The sequence below is a fragment of the Parasteatoda tepidariorum genome, chromosome 9 (genome assembly GCF_982258835.1).
Source record: "Parasteatoda tepidariorum strain Cologne lab strain chromosome 9, Ptep-v5.0, whole genome shotgun sequence".
In the NCBI taxonomy this organism is placed as follows: Eukaryota; Metazoa; Arthropoda; class Arachnida; order Araneae; family Theridiidae; genus Parasteatoda; species Parasteatoda tepidariorum.
In genome coordinates this window covers 47085950-47103795 of record NC_141763.1, presented here as the reverse complement: position 1 = coordinate 47103795, position 17846 = coordinate 47085950, and the positions used below count along the sequence as shown (strand labels likewise).

At 26.6% G+C, this 17846-nt stretch overlaps 1 protein-coding gene across 1 annotated transcript in view; it reads left to right on the top strand.

Moving 5' to 3' along the window:
* The window catches only part of LOC107456168 (TOM1-like protein 2), a 32308-nt gene extending 20733 nt beyond the window's left edge, over positions 1-11575 (top strand). The window contains exons 12-15 of the mRNA XM_087151722.1: positions 2744-2858; positions 4664-4748; positions 5671-5713; positions 10117-11575. Coding sequence (XP_087007848.1) covers positions 2744-2858; positions 4664-4748; positions 5671-5713; positions 10117-10253 — 380 coding nt within the window. The 3' untranslated portion in view covers positions 10254-11575. The remainder of the gene's footprint in view (positions 1-2743; positions 2859-4663; positions 4749-5670; positions 5714-10116) is intronic.
* Positions 11576-17846: the final 6271 nt, after the last annotated feature.

The following is a 17846-nucleotide window of genomic DNA, read 5'->3' as shown; positions in this document are numbered from 1 at the left end:
AAAAAGTGCGGATTCCTTAAATCGGTTTCCTTAAATTCTGTTGCCTTCAGCTCTCCTGCTGCCTCCATCTTTTTAGAAGATTCTTGGGCTTTGGGGAAAGAAATTCTTTCTTCTGAGATTTTATGGGCTTTAAAAGTTGTAGAAAGCTACTACTCCTACAATTCTTCCAAAGACACTGGAAAATTATTTAGTACAATGTTTCCAGACAGTTCAATAGCACGTCATTTCGCCTGCAGTGAATCTAAGTGTGCATATCTCTGTCATTTTGGACTTGCACCTCATTTTAGCATGCTACTTCTGAAGTGCATTGATAATGCCAAGTTTTATACATTGCTTTTTGATGAGTCTTTGAACAAAGCGACCCAGCAGAAGCAGTTGGATTTACATATCCACTTTTGGAACCCAGATAAGAACATTGTAGAGACGCTATACTTAACATCAGCTTTTCTGGGCCATTCAGCAGCAGATGACCTTTTATCCTGTTTTTATGCATCAGTCAAAAATGTAGACCTGAAGAAATTATTGCAGATTTCTATGGATAGTCCTGCTGTCAATTGGAAAATTTATAATAATCAAGAAGATTTGTTAAAAGAACATGGTGTTCAATGCAATGCAATAGGAAGTTGTGGGCTTCATATTTTAAATAATGCATTCTACAAAGGTGAATCTGAAACAGAATGGCTCATTGGTTCCATCCTGAGCTTTATCTTCTATCTTTTTAAAGATTCACCCACAAGAAAAGATTTTATTAATCAATCAAACGAGAACAAATTACCACTAAAATTTTGTAACCACGGTTGGCTGGAAAATGCACCTGCAGCTGAAAGAGCAATATTGCTTTGGAATGATCTGAAATCTTATGTGAAAAATGTTGGCAAGTTTAGAAAAAAGAAATGTAAATCTTTTTCAACTTTACAAGAAGCAATAAAAGACAAATTAATTCTTATTAAGCTGAACTTTTTCTTAAATGTGTCGGAGATAGTTTCACCATTTTTGAAACTGTATCAAGCAGATCGGCCACTTTTACCATTTTTTGCTGCAGATATACAGGATTTGGTATTACATAGTGTGCAATTATATAACATTCTGAAGCCAGAATCTATAGAAAACTTAAATTCTCTGGAGAAACTGTGCCATTTTAATTTTTGTGATGAAAAGAATTATGTCTCTCTGACAAAAATCAGTGTAGGTTTTAAAGGTGACCAAATTTTAAAGCAGCTGTTGCCCTCAAAAGTTATTTCTGACCGGGATCATATGAATATAAAGAAAGATTGCCGAAAGTTTATCACCAAAATGTTAGAAACTTTACTGGAGAAATGTCCAATAAACTATTCTGTTGTCAGATATGTTAATGTTGCTTGCATCAATCCAAAATTAATGTCAGAAAACAAAAGCAAGTGTGTTTTAAAAATGAGAAACATATTAAATTACTTAAGTCAAAAAAAAGAAAATCGAGGAAAAAGATTGTGACAAAATTAAGCTGCAATTTGCATCATGTATAGATTAATTATGTAATTTTTACTTCATGAATCGTGAAACACTTTATTTGTATATTTTTAATATCATGTATAGATTAAGTATGTTATTTTTACTTTACATCAAGTGCTAATTTTTTTTCCATAGTCCTAAAAAAGTCCTAATTTTTTTTTGAAATAATTGAGCAAGAACCCTGAAAAAGACTCCATTATGGGGAATCATCCCCCATAAAAGTATGTTTTCTTTTTTTATACCATTATGTTTTAATGTATAGATGATTTTTCTAAGGTATCATTTGCTATTGAATTTCATCTTCTTATTATACAAAATGAAATTTGCAGAAAATCCCTTACCATTCTGAGCTTTTTTTTCTTCAAAATTTACCAAAACTACTTAGAAAATGACTTTAAATTTTTAAGATAGTCAAATCACACTTTTACCAAATACGATTCACTGCAAAATTTATAAAAAAACCTTTTAAAATGTTTTCAACACATGCTCAGTATGAAAAAACTACTTTAAATGATATCTTGCTTAATTTGTAAAAAAACTTTTTCGAATATTTTTAAAGTTATAGCAAAAAACATTAAACAAAAAAATTAGTCTTTTATGAAAATGTCTGTATCCTCATAAATATTTAAGCTAGGCCTTCGATAGTCACAGATACAAGTTACAAATTTATTGCTATATTTTCTGACAGAGTGTTCAAAAGCACTTATTTTCTTTCGTAATTTATTACCGATCCCTTAAAACTCCTGAAAGCAAAAAGTTTTATTCATAAGTATGAGAAATCACATGAGCTATACACCTATAAAGTTATAAAATAATCCTTTAAGTATTTCTTGAGAAATTTAAAATAATGCTAAAAACTAAAAGTGTTTCTTCATTTATTGTTGGGTAGAATATATCCCGAGCAAGGTAATACCCACCCATTTGAAATTAGGTTGGGTACCAGCTTCAAGCCATCCCAGGCGATCAAACCTTGATCCTTAACAGTTAATAATCAGTGCCTTAACCACTGTGCAATGTGTTTGGTATATTTTGATTTATTATTGTATGTGATTGAATGTATATTTAAACTCATTCATGTATATTTAGTTTAAAATTAATCATTAGTTATCACTTTAAGACCTTTATAAATCAAAAAGTATTTTTAGTTCTGTTAAAAATAAATAAACTAAATGAGAAATATAATGATAATGAATAGAAAATAAATACATTATTGTGATACTGCTTTTAATCTATGACTTTCATCTCCGAATTCTAGACTTGCAAGATTCAGCAGCGTCTGCCTCCAATGAACAAAAAAGTAGCTCTCTAGCTGATGAATTTGACATGTTTGCACAAGCAAGGACTTCATCTTTTGACTCTAGTAAAACAAAGTAAATATTTTTTAAATATTTTTTAAAGTCCTCAGTAGTTTTAAAGTTAACCCTTTGATGGTCCTGTGCGTAGAAAACTATATTGTTTAAAAGTAGAGATTTTTAGTTCATTTCATTTTTAAATTGTATGTCTCTAAATATGAAATATTTAGTAGTTTTACTTAATGTCAATATTTATTAGATGCGTCATAAATAAAAATCGACATTTACTTACTGTTGCCTGCAATGTGGAAATAACAGGTGAGATTCTATCTCATTTAAGAAATTACTGTATAACATGGTGCATAGCATTTTTGAAAAGTGCTTAAAGGTGCTTATTTTCGAATTTTGTTTTTTAAAAGCCCTTAAAGGTGCTTTTTTTATTGGGTGTTTTTAAAAAGTGCTTAATTTTCCATTTTCGAAAATATTTTTTTCTTAACCATGTCTATTTTCGCCCCATATTATGCAAAAGTGTGCTTTTCACATTGTTTTATTCAATGTTTTTACCACATTCAACGACAATCCATTTCGGCTTACCGTTGGTCGGTAGCGTATGAAAGCGCTAATCGTTTTACATGTTTGATTAAATACTTGCGAGTCCGCGTGTGAGCCTACTGAGCTGGATTTGGTGAGATTCTTTGCTCTCTAATGTGCAACTCTGCTGCATTTTGCAAGATATTCTCAATTTCAGGATTCTTTTTCCACCCTCTGATATCGAACTAAAAAATCTCTTGATCATTTTATAATAGCTAATATAATTAAAAAAATATTTCTTTGTCAGAAACTAGTTATTTTATCATAATCATGTAAATTCTTTGAAAATTATTTTGCATATTGTTAATGTATATAGTGCTTAAAAATATTTTTGAGTGCTTAAAAAGTGCTTAAAAGGTACTTATTTTTTGTTGAAAGATTTGGCTACGTACCCTGTATAAATATAAAAATCAATAGCTTAAGTATGTAATTTATGATATTCTGATATAGTGTTCGAAATTATATTCTTAATGTAAGTTAATATATGTAAGTGTAATATATCTTCTTAACGTAAGTTATATGTTTACTCTTATATTAAAGTTATTTTACATTCTTTCACTATCTTCCAACATTCTCAATATAGAGTTGCTTAACAACATGCTCAGTATATATATTTTTTTCTTTCTTTCTTCATAATGCTGAAATTCATATAATGATTGTTCTAATTTATATTGCTTGCTATTTAATGAACATGTATATGATTGTTTTTTTTCTATTTTTTTTTTACCCTTCTTTTTTTTTTTAACCCTTTACCCTTCTGTTAACAAATAATATGCTTTATACTTATTTCATTTGATGTTGATTAGCAATAAATTTTTAAACGAGCCCTCTAAATGATTACCTCCTAAATTTTTATTGTTGATTTTGTAACTTTTGTGAATTATTTCAACTTCTTAATATTTTTGGTGTATTCTGAAAATAGAAAATTCACGTTAAAATAAGAAAGCTAGAGTGTAAACCATGAATTTGTTTTATTAAATCATTCTTTTTTTTTTAATTGTGCCAAAATGATTAACCTATTACAGTATTTCTCAAACATTGCTAAGAGAGAAAGAAATTTAGATCATTCTTTCTTTATAAGAATTTTTTTTCTTCGAAGGTTCATTGATTATTATATTATTATTGATGATATTGATGATATTCATTGATTATTAATTCGTATATTCATTGATTAATAATTTATACATTCATATATTCATTGATTAATAATTTATACATTCATATATTCATTGATTAATAATTAATTAAATTATAGATATTCATTGATTATTAAGTATCCTATATATTTTTAGGGGTAGTACATATGAAGATAATACTAATCCAAATCAAGTTGAAGGAAGTCTTGCATCTTTTGCAGCAAATAAAGGCAGACCAATGGTATTATTTGTTATAATTTATATTTAGATTAATTTGAAAGTGACAGTTATGCCAAAAAATCACTATTTAACACTTAAGTTTTAATAGTGTTTTTTATGTCCTAATAGCTTTTTAATAGTATTTCTTATGCTCTATGAGGTACTCAATATTTTTTTCAAATTTGAAAGATTTAAAGCCTCAATCCATAACTCGTTCTTTCACTAAAATATTTTCGATGTTTAAAAAATGTACTCAATATCATATAAAAATGTAGTTATATTTCTAATTTATTTATTTACCTGTGAAAACTTAGCATTATCAAGTTTGCTAGATATTTTTTGAAAGCATATGACTATAAAATTTAAAAATTAAATGTCTGTCAAAACTATAAACAATTTAAGGGAGACTATTTTGTATGGAAAGTAACATGTTTTTAAGATTCATATAGGTTTCTTTATCAAATTCTATCAACATATCTCTGTTTGACACTTCTAAGTATTACTTTAAAACATTCCATCATCGTAGTCTGGGAAAGATAGCCTTCAAGTTTGTTTAAGTATTATATGTTATGACCAATATATTTTTATTTTATCATTGAATATTTGGCCAAAATACTTGTTTAAATGTAATTGCGAAGTTTAGTAAAGCTTTAAACATCTTATTTTAGGAGGGTTTTATGCTTCAGGTAAATACAGTTTCCATGACCTTAAGGCATCCATGTGGTCTTTCTTCCTTTTATTTTGTTTTCTTCCATTCCATTATATTAACAGGCTTAGTTTATAAAATTATTTAACACAGTATAGCTGCCTCTGGCTCTTGTGCCACTAATTTCTACTTAAAATCATGTTCATGACCACATTATATACTGTGTGTATTTCAAATAAACATGTAATTATGTCTTATATTGTTTGAAGCTAAAAGCTGTTTAAATTATATTTTTCAGGAAAGTGGGGATTTAGGATCTTCAAATGTTCCTGCAAGCAATGGTAAGTTTGCCTTTATGTTATGAGTTATTTGTTTGGAAAAACTCAAATCTTAGTTTCACTTTAGGAGTTATTTTTATTCATAATGAGATGAGTTAGAGAATTAGAAAACGTAACGTAATTACTGTAATAATCTTAAATTAAAATAATTTGCTTGTTTTAATATTATTTCTACAAATTTAAAAAGTTATAAGCATTTGAGTTATTTGTTTGAGGCGTAGGCTCCCAACGTGGGTGCTATCGTCTCCAAAGCAGTAAAGACTTTTAGGGGGCCTTAGCAAGATAATAGGTATTTTAGGAGTGTTGTGTATTTCTAGAGTTTTATAAGTAACTGAAGATGAAATTAGTATTGACTATACAGTAAAATTCATAAATGTTTTAGTATGGTATGGTAAAATTATTTATATTTATAACTTAGCTTTCATTAAAGCAGTTAAGTCATTAAAATTGTTTTTTTTAATACTTTTTAATCAGGAGAAGGAATGTAATACCCACATTAAAATTTTACCATTGAAAGGTGTCATGATCTTTATGTGAATTGAAAACTTGCGCCCCTGTGACTTCCCTAAATTTTGCCTGAAAGGCTGAAGGCTATGTGTTTATTAAAATTAATATTTAATTTTTTTTCTTCAAAAAAGAGTATTATACACAAATTTTTAAAGCATGTAAGTTTTTGTTTACTTTTCTCTTATTTTTAACTCCTTTTATAAAGAAACTTGAAATCTATCATTAAGTTAATTTATTTCTATAATTTATTATCTTTTTGTTTTATAATTTAAAGAGATATTATCAGAACATAATTAATATAGGATTTCTGTCATGTATCTTCTATAACTATGTTTTCTATGATTTTAAGTTTTTAAGATATACCTAGTGGCTAGTACATTTATATTGTGTTTCCAATATAAGTGTTCTGATCAATAGGTATATTTTCAATAACTTAATGACATATTGTTTCAGATGTGTAACATAACAAAAATATTAAGATATCTAATAGCACAAACAATTTTATAGATTAATTATTTATTAATGCTTCTTTTCTTTCTAATTTTTTTGATAATGGGCAGTAATTTAAAATTGTTTAGGAACCTATGATTTAGGAACATTGAAATTCGACTATTTTTTCTGATATATTTCATGTTGAAGAAGGAATTGCATAAGCAATCCCTTGAAATGTTTCTGTTATGATGTTTTTATAGCGTAAAGTAAAAACAATTATAGTCAACTATTGGCATAATGCTATGTAATTGGTTAAAAAGTCAAAATTCTTATCAAAGAACACTGTCAAACTTTTTAAAAATTGACAAAAAGTTGCTTTCTTTAAACCAGGGGTGTCAAACTCAAAAGCTAACTTGGGCCAAATAAACAATGCTTAACTTTAGGTGGGCCGCAAAAAAAAAAAAAAAAAAAAAAAATCAATGTTCATGGAATCTAATATTTTTATTTTGAATTGTAATAAACATATAGTTAAATTATTGTTTACGTCGTGATACTTGACATTTCTTCTCTGCTATTATCTTTTCTATTTCGGGAGAAATTTTATTGGCCGAGACTACTTTCAAAATTGACCCAACGTGAGCGTTATTAATACGGTTTTGGACAGGAGATTTATTTCCATTCATAACAGAAAATAATTGCTCTCACTGATAAGTACTTCCAAATATGGAAATAATTTCATACGCGAATTTTCGAGTATTTTCATACCTTACAGGTAAATATGCGTGAAATTCACCCACACCCACTTCAATGAATTGTGCCTTCAAATTTGAGTCGCACTGAATCTGAAGAAAACAAACAAAATTTGTCTTCCAAAGAATTAAAATTTTTAAACCTTGTTTCAAATTCTGTTCTAAGATTTGAAATTTTTTTCTGCGTATTTTTGGATACGATGCAGTATCATCTAAACTACATTGGTTCTTGTTGCACGTTGGGAAGTGCGTTAAATCTTCATTTTTCAGTTGCCTTTCCCAAAGAAATAGTTTACATTTGAATGCTTTTTTAATTATGTCAAACATGTTCAAAATGATCTGATCCTTGCCTTATAACAATAAATTTAAATCGGATAAGTGTTTGGTTATATCAACCATAAAAGATAAATCTTGCAACCATATTTGATCGGAGAACAAGCTTGTATCTCGGTTTATAGTTTGTAAACTTACATATTTTTTCTTTCAAATCCCAGAATTGATTGAGACCTTGGAGCAAAATAAGCAACTACCTCCCTATAATAGGATAAACCTGATTATGTACTATCTAATTGATAGCTTAGTGTGAAACGGACTCCATTTCAGCCAATTAGAATTTTACATTTTCGCTTGGACAATTTAAAATGATCCGTATAGTTTATAAATTAAGTATATTATAATTTTATATGCTGGTTTCGTTTCTAATTCACATTTCTATTTTATTTTTACTTTGCATCGGATATATTGACTGGGCCACAAAAATGTTCAACTCGGGCCGCGAGTTTGAAACCCCTGCTTTAAGCCAATGCCATTGGTTAAGTATAAAATTACTTAAGGGATGTCCTTAAACAGGGCGCGTAGCGTTTGTAAAAAGTACTTAAAGGTGCTTTTTTGGGGATTTCGTTTTTAAAAGCTTTTAAAGGTGCTTTTTTTAGCTGGTGTTTTTAAAAAGTGCTTTATTTCCACAATTAATTTTTTTCTTCTTCAGTGATATCTGATGGATCCCATGCATTTCACGAAAAATGGGGTGTTTGCTACATAATCATTCACGTGGACTTCATGTCGTACCCACGTTATGACTTGCGCATGCGCGCACACTTAAACCGAAACCCGAGTGCTCAAATTCGGATAGAGAATATCAGATCCTTATGAAATGTTTTTCTTTTTAATTTAATTTAATTTTATTCTTGTTTATTTTATTTTACTTCTAACACTTTTTTGACGTAGGGGGTAAGGGTACTTTTGTTCTGAGTTCAGGGTCAAGTTGAATTCACTCGGTGATGTGGGAAAGTACTGATTGTTTTGATTTACGTCCGTTTCTTTTTGGGTTTTTTTTAACGTTAAAACTCTTTATAAAAAGTTTTTGTTTTTCAATAATATCATTGATTGAATATGAATTTTTTGAGTGCTTGAAATTTTTTGTAAAGTGCTTGAAAAGTTTTTAAAAAGTGCTTATTTTTGATTCAAAGATTTGGCTACGCACCCTGTTAAATCATATGATTGGATTAAATAGTTGCTGTAAGTGCTCAGTGCTCCCCAACCTTTTTATTGTCACTGCCCAATTAGAATTTTTTAAATTTTCAGTATGGCTTGGTTGCCTTCACTGCATTGGCAATTTATTATATAAATTTAACAATGAATGATAAAAAAATATTTTAAGTGTGACTATATTGAGTACATCAGAATATTTAATCTTCCAAGAACAGGTAAAAGTTTAAAGGCATCGATTGGAGATTAAACCTTTTTGTGAAATGTGTGGCAAACCCTGAATTCATATAAAAGTTCAAAACAATGAATCCTATAGAATATCAGATGCTCTTTAGTAAATAAAAAAAAAAAAAAAATTCTTATTGATAATTTTTGCAAAAAAAAAAAAAAAAAAAAAAAAAAGAAAAGAAAAGAAGACTGGATATAATATAAATTTTAAATTATTGTAATATTAATGTTAACATAATATGGTGTTCTTACCATATTTTTTCATTCTGCCTACTTGATTTCTAAAATATCTTAAAGCAAAAATTTTTTTTTAACAAAAAAGTATTTTTTGAACATTAACAAAATTAGAATATTAACAAAAAGCTTATTTTGTGAGAAGTGTATTTAAATTTCCACATAAAAGTCTGATTTTTTTTAGTGCATGGTTAATTTTTCAAAGGGTGTAATAGATCCAATGACTTTAACCATGTCAACTTAGATAAAGAAATAGCAATGCCATGTAAGACATATGAATGTACTCATTTGGATTTTCAAGGATGAAATAGTTCATTAAAATAAAGCCGTTTATTGCATTATTTTAAGTTGCATACTTAAAAACTATGTTGAAAGTTTTAATATTAGTTCTTTCATAATATCTTTAGTTTTTAATACCTTTAGTTGGCTTAGTAGGAACTGATATTAACTTATAAAAGTTTTAATCTAATTAACTCATGTAATTTTATGTGTAATTTTAATCTAAATGTAATTTATTCTGAATTAACTCACTATTTTTATTTTTTAAATTTCTCATATAAACCTTTGAAATATTAAATAAATAGAACCATTTAATTTATAATTATTCAAAATGAGTTAATAGATTTTCAACCCATTTTTCTATCTTTTTTTTTTACTGAACACAATTTGAACTGAAAAGTTGCAAGCTTAACATTTTAACTTTTTGCTTTTTACTTATGTTCTTGTTCTAGGATTTTAATGAGAGAACTAAAACAAAATTTTTACCTTTAGATTTTGCCAACTTTCACAACTCACGTACAACTGGGCTTTCCGCAGGAGCAACTGGAGCTTCATCCCAATCAAATGCTGTAAACAATCGACGTCAGATGGATAAAGATGACAATGATGGCGCTCTTTTTGCTTTATAGAACAATTTCTAATCATTAGAAATTGACAACTTATGTACAGCACTGGTTTATATATATTTGAAGCTTTCAACTTTATATTGAGCATATTTAAACTTGTCTTTGTCAAAAATACTTGTAAAATATATTTTCAAAATCTGTTCTTTCTTTATCCAAGTTAGCATTATTGTATAAATCTTTATATTTTTCTTGTTTTAGTGTGCAAGTTAAAATATAAATGTAGTTAATTTTTTTAAAGTATTACTTAATTTTATATTTATGCAAATAATATGAGTTCCTGGAATAAATATGTATTTAGATATTTTTAACAGTTGTTATTTTGAACTCTATACATAATATATATTTATATATTTTTCTTACATTGACTTCATGTTTTTATTGTTGAATTTGGTGTGTAAATTTCCTTATTTGTAATTTTTCATTTTCATAACTACAAATTATATCTAGTCTGAGTAAAATTTTTATTGCCCCTTATTCTGGGAGAAATGCGACAAATTTTCAGGTAAAAAAAAATAGATTGCCATATTTCTGTTATTGCCAATATTCTGTATTATTTCCTAGTCAATATATTCTAAGTTCTTAAATTAACCTTAACAATAAAGTCAATTTTTGATGCTGATTTTGACTTATATTGTATGCGACAAAATACTACAAATTGAATTTATACCTATTTATTTTTAAGAAAGTATATTATTATGTTTAGTTTCAGTCGTTGCTTTTTTGCCGCATTGTTGATTGCTTGTTTCGTTCAGTTAGAAACTAAGAAATTGTTTGTTACTTTTTATTATTTCAGTGAATTTTCATTTTTATTAATTTTTTGCCTAAGTGCCATGTGACGTATTGTCTATGGACAATACTTAATACAATACAGCTTGGTGACATGTTTACTTGAGTTTTGTAACTATTTAGCTTAATAAGTTGCATTACATAAGTAAATTTTCATTGTTTTTATTTTTCGGCTTAAATGCTTATCTATGACATAAAGATTATGATATTGACCTAATTGTGTAATATGTTTTAATGAATCCATTGCGTACATATCAAGCACAATTTTATTTTCTTGCAACTTCCAATGTTGCTGTGCTACTTCTTGAAAATTTCTAGAATTTTTTTGATGTATAATATAAATATGATATTCAATATACAATATAAGCGAGTCAAAGCTATGTGGATTTTAATTTGAAAGTTTACAAATGATTTTGGTTGTGGGATAGTTTACAAATATGAAGTTTATATTGATACTTATATCATTTAATTAAGAATATATTTAAAACATTTCCTTCATTGTATTGTTGTAGTTTCAAAATTAGAATCATACGAACAAATTTGAGAGTTCATAAATGAAAATTATTTGGAAGGTAACATCTGATTTTTTGTAAAATAATATGAACCATAAGTTTTTTTTCTCAAATCTTTTTTTTATTTATTTATTCCTTACAAGTTTCTTTGTATTCATACATAGTTTCCTTTCAGTGTTAATGGGACATTCAATTAGTTATGGCCATCAGACCTTAGTTTCTGAATAACCCGCATATAAAATACAAATTTTGAAATAGTAAACTCACTTAAAATATGACAAGCTTATCCTAATATTATTTCAATTCGTTCTATATTATGTCTAAAACTTTTTTATTAAACTCATTGTTGTATTATGTTTGAAGCATTTAGTTTTTTTTTTTACTTTAAGAGGGAAATGCTTTTATTTTGTTAGAACTTTCAATTTTCTAGTACTTCAGCTTAATAGAAAATTTAGATCATTGCTCAAGTTTGTTTTATTTTTTTTACTGTTAATTATTGGGATTGCTTTTAAATGATAAAATATATAGCTTTGTATGTCATAACTATTCCAGTTGTAGAATAAAAATAAACAAATTACAGTATTAATATAATTATTACTTGACTTGGCAAGTATTTTTTCTAACTTTTGTCCCAAGTGAACAAATATAAACATTCCAAAATGGAAAATTTAATTTTTTAAAATTTTATTATTATTTTTCCTGTAAAAAATATATAAAGTAAATAAACTGTGCTTGCTGAAACTCCTGTTACTCTTTATAAGCAGTATTGACTTTATTTTTTGCATAATCCAATTTATTTACACTCTGAGTTAACTAATTATTTTGGCTTGAGTTATTCCTTTGTGATGTATTCTAGCATTGTATATTCCTTTAATATATCTACGAATCATTCTAAAATAGTATTGTTCATATATATGCAATTTTACTGAAAAATTTAAGATGCCTTTAATATTTAATTCAGCATTTGCAGAATTGTAACACAATGAAAATTAAAAAAAAATTAATTTTTAAGTATAATTCTGTTTATATAAATGTAATTCTCTTATAAAGGTTTGAAATGTGTGTTGAACCCAGCTCTTTTCTAATGTAATTGAAAATATTCACATCTTTGCCTTTTTAAAAAAAATTAACCATGACTTTTATTCTTAAAAAATGCTTATAAAACTAAGTATAAAGTACTTTTTATTACAAGATATTATTTTTAAAGATGAATTTTTTAATTAACACAGGCTGCATGTCTCTGTAAAATGCAATTCCTTAGTTTTTTTCTTTTTAGGGAAAGCAAATCTTTGAGTGTTTACAGGGGTGCCAATTATTATGATTTCACGGTTAAGATTACGCTCTTTGCGGTTTAGTTATAAAATTTGCAGTTTTTGAGAATTTCCCTAATAATCTGTTTAAAATAAGTTTTTTCCCCATAATTTCCCAGAGTTATGAAATTATATTGTTTGCAACTTGTCTGCAATAGTTTTTTTCTATTTCTTATACAATTCTTAAAATAACAAACAAAAATGGTTTAATAGAAACCATAAATACATAAAAGGAAAACAACATAGAAATCTCACATTTTCACCCATTTAACAAGCTATTCAGAAACTTAAACTTAACTCTTTATAGAAAAAGCAGAACATATAATCAAATTTGAAATGCTGTGAGCAAGAATTTCTAGTGGTTCAAATGCAGAAAGGTAAAAAGGGCTATCTCCTATACCAAGCCAAATAATAAAAAACTATAACATTTAAAAGTAATCAATTTAATTTCATAATTTTATAGCTAAGTATAAAATTTCAGCGTTGTATAATTTTTAGTTAAGAACCTTTATCCAGGTGTTATTTTTTTTATTTAATAGTAAATTCATGCATAATTTTATTGATATTATATACCTTTATAGAATTATGTAGTATGTACACTTTAAAATTGTGCTGATTTAAATTTTGTAAACTTTAAATATTTGTGTTTTTGTACAATGGCACACATACTGATAGCTAGTTCGGAAAGTTGGCACCTCTGAGATTAATTGCTTTTTGACGCTCAATCAATGTCAGATTTTGTATGTTGCATAATGTGGAGGATAACAATTGAATTGCTGTTCTGTAAGAATTTTCACAATTTCTTTATACTAATTGTGGGATTGCAGAAGTAAGATATCAATTTTATGAAAAAAAATTTTGTAATATTTTTTTTTAAAACGAGTTTCTAAAAAATAACTCATGTATGAAATTTTTTCTTTCTCCAACTTGTTTGAAATAAGAATTGAAGTATGGAAATAGGATTTATCTCAGAATTATTTCTGATTTTTCACTGTTATCTGGCAGAGGAAAGCAAGCTTTTAATATCAACAAAATAAAATATAAGCAACTTTCAAACTTACTAATTCGTATTAAATACTGTTTTTAGTTTGTGTGGAAATTGTGAACAAATTGTACTTGCAAATGAACAATCTATGTTGACTCATTATTTGGTGTAATTATGTTAATAGCTTTCAAAAATATTGTTTACTTATCTTGGCTATTTAATGGAAACTATTGAATTTAATAACATTTAAAAAAAATGTTAAAGCCTATCATTCTTGTAAAGTTCCTTTTGTTATATTTTTAAATATTTTATAAATTGTTAGTTCCTCAACAAGCGAAAAAGAAAATATTTTGTTACACTGATAGTTTTATTATCTATCATTAACATTTCTTTAGATTCTTTCTTTACTTTAATTCCCAATATATGTTATGCTTCAACTGTCTGTCGATTTTGAATTAAGCTTAGGGTGGAGACTTGCTCAAAGAACCAGTTTACTCAATAAAGAGCATGGTGATAAAACTTTTTCAGTTAAAATGTATTACACAACGGATAAAAACATTGATAAATATATAATAAAAATTGTGGATTAAATGTTTTAAACAAGTACGAATTTACTGATCTCTACTGAGATTACTGTATTGCTGATAAGGAAAAATCTAGATGGTTAAAGCAGAGCTGACCAAACTCTTCCCTCAATTACATTTAGATTAATATTTCAAGGGGGTGACGGCACTATTAAAAAGTCATTTTAAAACTAAGGAATTGTTCTAATTATAAAAGCAACTGGTTTTTAGGGAATTGTTTTTTTTTCCTGAATATTTATGCAATCAAATAAAATTCTGATGTGTCATTTAATATAAGAAATAAATTAAGGTTAATTCTCTTTTAATGTTAAGAGTGAAAAATCATGGGGTGTACAAGCTATTTAGAGAAGGAATAGCCCTGGAATTCTTGGTACTCTATACCTCTGCACTTGAAGCATTGAATCAGCAATCTAGATATGTACTAGTAGAGATCAGTGAATTTTAAGCAAAGTTCATAAATTATATTTGATTAAGTTGTATGCGACATCTAATGTTAAGGTTTAATATTTTAATTTATTTATTAACCTTAATTAAAAATTCTAAATAGTTAGATTTTTTTAAAATAAATTTAAGACTAAATTTCTGTTAGTAAAATTGTGTTAGGTTTAAATGTATTTGGAAATAAAAGTTTTTTTTTTGTTGAAGATTTGAATTGTAAAAATGTACAAAATTGTAGTACATGTACCACTCTTTATTTCACAAAATTTATTTATTAGTTAGTGCTGTGCCATGTTTTATATATGTAAATAAAGTTTATTAAAATGTTTTTTAATAATCATAGAAAAGAAATGCCTGAATTGCTCGATCTGTAATTAAATATGAAGTATAATATACTAATTATGTATACAAATGCTGTCAAAGATTTAAATATCTTTTTAAAAAATTAAATGCTTTAAAACTAAATAGCAGTTCTGTACAAATCTTATTTTATGCTGTTTTTTTTTATTTATTTGAAAAACTTGTTTTAATGTTTTCTTTTTTATAGTTTATTTAAAATGGTCTCTCATTAACAACATTTATGGTTGCTTGTTATAACAGATTGTAAATTTTTGTGACTTATTGTTTTTTTATTTCAATCAAAAGCTATCTCACAGTACAAATTTATTTTAATTGTAATATTTGTATTTTCTTTGTTTTGATTTAAAAAGCTTTGTTGGACATTATGGAATTGTATTAATATACCCAATAAGTTTAGCGTGGTGTAAATTTTGTGAAATATATATAACTATTATTATAAAGTTGGTATATTCTTTAAATATTATAATGCTTAACAGTAACAACCTATGCAACGTCATACCTTTAATGTTCTTAGAGAATATTTTCTTAAAATGCTTCAAAAAAAGTGTTGGGTTATTTTAAAGAACAATTAAATCACGAAAATATACCACATAATATATTTTGTGATATGTCAAGGTTAGTGCTTGGTTAATATTACAAATAATTTAATTATTTACTATAATAAAATTATTAAATTTATTATTCTTTTATGAAAAATTTGTAAAACTCAATTGGTGTATTGATTCTCTTAATTTCCTCTCTATTCATTGATTTCTCTTACACGAAAAATAAACTTCACTTATGCGTCATTTTAAATTCTATTACTTCATCAAAATATTTGGTAATTTCTAAAACTTATAACTATGTTATTGATTTGATTTAAGAGATAATTTGTTGTAATTTACAATGAATGTAAAACAAATATACTTTTCGTTTAAAGGGTGTGATATATATTTAGCTTTTTATGAATATTTTTATTCAATGAATACTGATTAAGTTTTTATTGAAACTTCTACTGCATATCAATATGTCTTAAATTCTGGTCTAGAAATATTTTCTAGTAAACTAATGTGCTTCCTTTAGTTTGGGCTCAGATTATCACCTCAGTGATTGTGTATATATTTCTTGTTAATCTATATGTTGAATAAAAATTAATATATGTTATTTTATAACGTTAATTTACAGTGGTTGAATCACTTTTAACACGCACACCAGGGATGAAAAAATAAAGATGGCCTGACCCAAAAAATAAAACCACAAACAGGGTATCTGCTACATTTTAGATTTTCAAATTCATTACTAATTGCAAGAATTTTTCATGACTTAACGAAGTTACTATTTTCTCCAACAAAAACACAACAATAAATTTAAAAAAGCATTATAATAACATTCATTTGTCATACTCTGCATCTTCATATTTATAGATTTTAAATCTAAAAAACAGAGTAAAGAAAGAGTTGAAGTTGAAAAAAGTACGAAAGCAAATAATTTTTCTTTCTTTCTGCAGAATTATATTCTAAAGATACTTTTCTAGTTCATCGGAAAGGAAAGAAATACGCCTGATTTTTCTGTTCTCATTTCGGAATAATTTTTAAAGAACACGATAAAAACATTTTATAAATTAATCAAATATGACTGTGAGTGGGGATTTTGTTACAAATTTAGATATTCGGAACACCATGAAATTCCATTTTAAAAATTAGATTTTTCGGCAATCTAAATCCATGACTTTTCATGATTTTCTTTAAAAAAATAGTTAAAATCATGACATTTCATGGCAAATTTTGTTCTATTCCAAAATCCATGACTTTCCAGGTGCGTGGATAACCTGCTCAAATTTATTGCTAATGTAGATTCATCACCCAAAAACACAGGGTGCAACTGTGGAAAATTAAGATATTCATTTAATGATTATATCTTAGTAAAATAACAGTTAACAAATTATTGATTTTCCAGAAAATTAATTGAAAGGGCTGCAAGAAAACTTTGGCTTACATATATGATTTCCTTTAAAAAAGAAATATTTTAAGCAAATTTTAGAAAAAAAAAAGGTACAAAATTTCAATTTTTACCCACATGTAATTTTCCCCATGGATAAACATAGTAAAATTACTCAATTTCAATATTTTTTTAAATAAAAATGCACCATTTTTGAATTTGTTAAATAATATTGTCTGCAGAAGAATTTTAAGGTATCGGTTCATTTATAGAACTTTACATATAGCTAGAAGTTAGTTATATTTTTCTCACATAAGTTCAGGTTAAAAAAAAATTATAAGTATCAGCAAAATGTCAAATGGTAACTAACTAATTATTTTTTTAAACTAAATGGAGTTAAACCTTTTATGTCTTCCATGAGTGAACAGAACACATTCCATACTGCCCCTGAATCGTTAAAACCACTCTAAACAAATAGATTTGCTTTAAATTTTTATTTCAAAATATAATGATTGAGAGATTCAGAGTAGAAAATAAACATTTTATCTAATTTATAACTATGGACAAAAGCTTTAAATAAAGAAAAAAAATCAACATTGCAATAATTGATGACTTATCTCACATTTCAGGTATATAATGATGTATTTAACACTTGAAAATGGGAGGATAAAATTAAATGCTTTAATTATTTTGCAAAAGACACA